Source organism: Cibotium barometz, chromosome 42 (assembly GCF_041138505.1).
Source record: "Cibotium barometz isolate CiBa-2024 chromosome 42, ASM4113850v1, whole genome shotgun sequence".
Lineage (NCBI taxonomy): Eukaryota > Viridiplantae > Streptophyta > Polypodiopsida > Cyatheales > Cibotiaceae > Cibotium > Cibotium barometz.
This window is the reverse complement of record NC_141087.1, coordinates 36,357,866-36,364,322: the sequence shown is the minus strand read 5'-3', so window position 1 is coordinate 36,364,322 and position 6,457 is coordinate 36,357,866. Positions and strand designations below refer to the sequence as shown.

The window sequence follows — 6,457 nt, the reverse complement described above, 5'->3', positions numbered from 1 at the left end:
ACCTAGCCTGGGTGTTATGATCCCAATCCAAATGAATTTGCCAAGAATAATTTTACTCATTGGTGATGATAATGTAATGTATAAGTGTTGTGCATGTACTTACAAAATGTACACTCTGTAGGAGTGTCTCATCGTACGGCCTCAACAGTAGTCCTTCGGCGTTTCGAAACGAACATCAAGGTACTAGTTCTTCTATTGTTATAGAAGCCTCGGTGTTGAACAGGTGTAATAATCAATAGTGAACACATGTGAAAGGATTGTGAAGGTGTGTCTTTTATATCCTGTGTAACTCTTCTCATGGTGTAGCAAGACATGATTCTACAAAGATGAGGGCATTTGTTTGCATCCTTGCAGCTTCCAATTCCTCGAATCTCCGAGTTGCTTCCTCTTGGGCGCGTCTGGCTATTGCTTCGCTTTCTTGAGCTTCTGTGATTCTTTGGAGTCTTTTGGCAGCCAGCCTCTTTGACTGTCTTATAGCTATTTTACGTGATTTATGCCATTGCTTCTTGGTGTGCTAATACCATCCTTTGCATTTCGACTTGACTGGCACTGATGGTGTTGTTAAGTGCTCTTACTTTCTTTGCATGTGCCTTGTTTGATTGTTCTCTCTCTTGCTATAAGTCTCTTACTTTCTTTGCATGTGCCTTGTTTGATTGTTCTCTCTCTTACTATAAGTGAGTGGCTTTGTCATATGCTATTTTCAGATTAAAGGATAGATGTTGGATCTGTCGTTTTGCAGCTCCTCTTCTTTGGCCATGAAATTGTGTTGGAGTTCTTGTACTTGCTGGGCATGAAGGGCTGTGAGCTCATGGGTGTGGGTGACCTCCTTCTGGAGTTGCTCTTTAGCTTGTTCTAACTTTGCTTTGAGGTCTGTATTTTCTTTGATCCTTTGTACAATGGTTTGGCTAAGGACCACATTATTGCTCTCCAGTGCCTTGTATCTAGTCTCTTGCTCCTCCGTGGCCTTCAAACTTTTCATTATGACATCCAGATGCATAGCCTCTACTGCTGCCAAGTGGTCCTTTAAGGTCCGCACGTGTGTTTGACTCGTTAACCTACTTCCAAAGGGAAGCGTTACAATCATGGAGCATGTGTGTTATGAGGAGGTGGAAACGCCAGACTTTTTGCTCCTGCTCCCATGGTGCACTTGTGCTTGCGCTTTCTTCGAGTCCAGTATGTGGCAGGTTTAATAGTTCATCCAAACCTTCCATTGTTTCCTGCATGAAATGTTCATAGTCGACATTTTATAGGAAGGACAACTTGGGTATTCTTCCCTCATCTTCCAAATGCCTTCTTTTTCTTGTGCTTGATGGTTCTACACTTCTTGGTGTTTTTCTTGTATCAGTATGGGCTGCTGGTTCATGCACTTGAGCCATTGCTGCGCCTCAATGTCTTGTGTTTCCTCAGCTTGTATTAGAATTGATGCTAATTATTCGGGTTCTATCTCTGCCGGTGTGTCTGCCAAAGCTGAATCCTTAAGTGGGGAGACAGGTTCATGAAAATCAGCTATGCCAGTCTCGTCGGGGGAGTAACTTGCTGCGTTTGCTCTTGAGTGGCCTAGTTGATTGTGGCTTCTTGCTCTGTCAATGCTTCCTGGTATTTTTTGATTTTTTGTGGCACCTCAGCCTCTAGTCTTTGTGATTCTGCAGCTATGTCTGGGATGATGCCCCTCATTTTTTTCTGTCTTCTTCTTTCTCCCTTTTTTATCTCCTTCATAATGGCCTGGGTCTCCAGTAGGATAGCTTGGCCCTCGGATGCTTAGATTGTAAAGTCAAAAACCTCTTGATGGAGTTGATAAAACTGAGCAATCAATCCACACATCCAATCTTCAGTTGGGATCATGTCAAAGGGTGGTGATTCAAACTCTAAAAAGTTGAGGAGAAGTGGGTTGTGCTTCTTTTTGGTTTCATACCCTTTCCATCATGTATGCACCTACATGCAACACGGTATGTAGCCCAATAGCGTGGGTTTTTTAGATAGCAAACCAAGTTGTGATTCTTTTTGGTTTCATACTCTTTCCATAATGCATGTGCTTGCACAGTGCAGTATGTGGCTCAACAGCCTGGGTTCTTCAAATAGCAAAGCCACAATCTTGGTTGATTCTTTATTTCTAAATTATTGTGATAGCTCTATTATCAGTTGGTCTTGTATCCTCCTCTTTCTTCATTAAAAGGCACATGAAGATGATCCTTCATGATGGATCTCTCATAAAATGCGAGGAAAGAAGAAGCTAATGAAGGGAACCCACACAAGCATCCATCTAGCATGTAAGAATCCAGTAGCATGCAAGCAAGCAAGAAGAGGAGCTAACAAGAAAACTATAGTAAGGGAATGATTGTGTGTTCCTTATTGTTAAAAATGACTTATAGACAAATCACTAATTTTCACATAGACCGGCCAAACTTAAAATGGTACGACCTTTGTTAGCATGTAAGAATCCAATAGCATGCAAGCAAGCAAGAAGAGGGAGAGGGAGATTTCACAAGAAAACTATTGCAAGAGAATGATTGTGTATTGTTTATTGTCAAAAATGACTTATAGACAAATCACTAGTTTTCACAATAGACCGGCCAAGCGTCCATCTAACATATAAGAATCCAGTAGCATGCAAGCAAGCAAAAAGAGCAAGCAAAAAGAGCGAGGAGAGCTCACAAGAAAACTATTGCAAGGGAATGATTGTGTGTAGCGCATTGTTAAAAATGACTAATAGACAAATCACTAGTTTTCACACTAGACCGGCCAAACTTAAAAATGGTATGACCTCTGTTATTAGTCTTGAGCAGCCATGTAAACTAAATCCATTATTCTTCACATCCCCATCAAGAGAATTTGTAGTCACAATTGATTATGATACAAAAACTATATTGACATAACTTTTTACGAAGTGAAGGAATAGGAGGTGGGTGAGTCAATGCAGTACTTGAGAACATTTAAGGTGCAGGTGCTGGGGCTTTGCCTTTGATGGTGGACTTGAGAAGCGCTCTTTTGGAGAGCTTACTCGAATCTCTATTGGGATTAAGAGCCTTCCGGATCTTAGAGATGGTCCACGCTGTACTGAACACATGTCCGGCTGTCGCTAACCCTTCATTGGCTGCCTCTCCAGCTTGCTCTCCGTACCTAGTGGGACAACATTCACTCTCTTATCATTCCTCCAGTCATTAATCACATGTAATCCCATCACATGATAATGTGCTCATGTATTCATGTAGATATGAGCTTTACCTGTGTGCAACCACTCCACATGTGACCACCCTTGTGCTGTTCAAGACACTCTTTCCCGCCAGCTCCACAGCATCAAACACCTTTCCTGTATGTTGTTTCTCCTCATAATTAGCTAAGCATTAAGAGACCACACCCCAAATTGCAAAACATATACTAGCCATGCCAAGGCCAAGTAAAAGCAAGCTTCTACTTAAAATATGCAATGGCGGACACCAGCCAATGTGTAAAAGAATCGGTAGAAGCGAGTAAGGCTGGGTTCACAAGCCTCCACAGAAGTAAAAGCAAGCCATGACAAGGCCAAGTCAAAGCAAGCTTCCACTTAAATATGCAATGCAGGACACCAGCCGATGTCTAAAAGAATCGGTAGAAGCGAGTAAGGGTAAGGCTGGGTTCACAAGCCTCCACAGAAGTAAAAGCAAGCCATGACAAGGCTAAGTCAAAGCAAGCTTCCACTTAAATATGCAATGCAGGACACCAGCCTATGTGTAAAAGAAATCGGTAGAAGCGAGTAAGGCTGGGTTCACATGCCTCCACGGAAGCTTGTGAGGTCCACATAGCAATGCCGCATTCAGCAGCTGCCATCATATATGGGGTCCACCAAGCAGACACCCCTAAGGTCAAAAGGCTTCTGACCTTAAAGAGACCAGATGGGGCTGCAAAGAAAAAAAATGCTGCCTCAGGACTTGGCCCCAGGCCATTGGGATCTACAACCTTCCCACTACATGAAGCTGGCTGTATTCTGTGCCAGATGTTGCAGCTTTATTGAAAGTTGTGAACCCATATGGTGGTAGTCCAGCGGCCAGGTCACAGCTTCCCGGCTGGAACCCATTTCACCGCCAAAAAAACAAGGATTACGACGGTAATCAAGCGATGCACTTCCACGATAGGAAAACAAAACCATGAATTGCACACACACTTACACCATGCCGAAGTTTAGAAGATTACCAAATGCATCCAAAGAAACAAGAGCCACCTCCCCAGGTAACATCTTAAAAAACTTTTTGCCTGCTTTAGATCGCATCACTGAGGCACTTGCCAGACCTGTTGCGGTTATAATTCCTGCCAACACCCCTTTGGCAACTCTCTCTGTCATCCTTGACATTTTTCTCACCCTGAGGCGCACACACACACACACAGTCAGGAAGTAATTCACCTACAGCAAAACATATGATCGCATGTGCCATGATATAAATAATAGATTGTTGTAGTACACAGTGCACACTCAGAATCTATGAAATTTACAGTACTGAATACAAATAGGTACATATATACCTATACATGTACATGGACATGCACGTACATGAATCCACAGACATGTGCAAACACATGCATACATATCTTGCACACGAATACAAAAACACACATACAGACCCACGAATACATAAGCATGTGCATACATATATACACATACACAGAGACAGATGCACACACATGTCTATCACATACCCAGAGACAATACACACATGCATATGTGAGTTCTTATATGATTTTTCAATCAAAGACACACAAGGGCACAACATGAGTGAACATTTTTCTGGCCGTATGGTGAATAATTGATTTGGTTAATTGATTAAGTGGATCACCTGCGCAAGTTCCTCATGGTCCGGGGGCTAATCTGAGAGGGTTTATCATTAGTCTTAATGTGGGCTTTGGCATAGTCACCAAGCCGCTCGAGTTGCTGAATGGTGGCATCACTGCACCAGAAGAGGCCCTTGATCACAGAGTTGGACTGTGTAGCAATGCCCCTGGCCATGCCACTGCTATACTCTTCAACATTGGGTGCGAGGGTGGTCCAGTATGCAGAAGACTTCTCTTCCACATATTTCTTCTTCTCTGCAGGAGATGACATGACGGTGGCCGTGGCGGCGACTTTGGCATCATCAGGGATAGTGGTGGGCTTTGCAGGGGGGTTGGGCTTGCCAAAAATGAGCTCTTCGAGTCGGTCCAGGCGGCCCTTATGCTTCTTAATGACTTGTTCTTCAAGCTCCCCTTTCCTTTCTGGGGCACCCTGCACAACCTGGGGCACAGAGAAGAGGCTGTATTGCTCTAGGTATTTGTCTAGCTCAGTAAGCAGGGACTGCCCACCCTCATTAGCAAAGGTGACACCATAGTTGAGAGTGTCAGGCCCCTCTTGGTCATGTCTACTCTCTTTTTCTGTCTCGTCCTCCACTTCTGGAGGCACTTTGAGGGTGAAAAAATAGTGGGTTTCATCTAATTTGCCGGTTGGGGCGTCTTTGGCCAAGGGCCATTGTAGGTCATCGCCAACTTTGGCGAAGACGGCGATGCCCTTGCCGCCTTGGGTGAGGCGGATCAAGGAGAAGACGCCGGTAGCGAGATGGGCGCTTTCCTGGCCGTCGATGAGGTGCACGATGGCACCAGGAATCTTCAAGAGAATCTCCTCCGCTCCTTGCGAGGGGCCTTGCCCTTTGCCCACCACCACGGAGTTAGCCTCCTCCTCCTCCTCCTCTTCCGCCGCCTCCTTCACACTCTTCTTCTTCGTATCATTGTCATCCTTGCTGTTAGCCAAACCCTCCTGCCTTGTATTGCTCTTAAACCAAGGCATCCTGCTTAATCTCCTCAGCTTCGGATTAGTCTCCGTACTAATTCCTAATTAAACCAAAGCCCTCTAAGCTAAATTGCTAATTAAGCCAACCCACTAAGCTTCAATCGCTCGATCTACTCAGTTTTGGATTAATCTGCCTACTAATTGCTAATTAAACCAAAGCTTACAAAGATAGATTGCTAAGTAAACCGACGCACTAAGCTTCAATTGCTTAATCTACCAAACTCCCTACTAATTGCTAATTAAACCAAAGCCCACTAAGCTAAATTGCGTAATCTACTCAGCTCTCGCTACTGAGGCTCGATTAACAAAACAGAACTGAAACTGGTGTTTTGAACACTGAAGATTAGCAGAGGCGTTGTGTGCGAGTACCTGGCGGTGGTGCAGAACATAGCGCATAATTCTGCACCCAAGACTCAGCCCGCAGAAATCTTAGTTGTGATTAGAAGACGTTGCATGTCGTGTTGACACGCTCTTTTGCAGTTGGGCTCACACAGCGCCTGCCACATGGCACGCATTGATTCCCCTTTTTTATTTGACGGTGCACATTTTTTAGTCTTTCCACACCGTTGTTATTGGGCCGCGTGGCAGGACAGCCAGGACCAAAGCGACACTTTTTATAAAAAAAACGTTAGACCAAAGCAATCCTTTTTAAGCATGCAACGCATATTC

The 6,457-nt window shown here is 44.2% G+C and overlaps 1 protein-coding gene across 1 annotated transcript; it reads right to left on the bottom strand.

Annotated features, from left to right (window-relative positions):
- Window positions 1-2,745: 2,745 nt before the first annotated feature.
- On the bottom strand, window positions 2,746-6,226 carry LOC147614441 (senescence/dehydration-associated protein At4g35985, chloroplastic-like). Its single transcript, XM_086780978.1, has 4 exons — window positions 4,806-6,226; window positions 4,168-4,334; window positions 3,223-3,307; window positions 2,746-3,117 (listed from the first exon to the last, which is right to left on the bottom strand). The coding sequence occupies exons 1-4, from the start codon at window positions 5,783-5,785 to the stop codon at window positions 2,931-2,933; spliced, it is 1,419 nt and encodes a 472-aa protein (XP_086637104.1). The 5' UTR covers window positions 5,786-6,226; the 3' UTR covers window positions 2,746-2,930.
- Window positions 6,227-6,457: the final 231 nt, after the last annotated feature.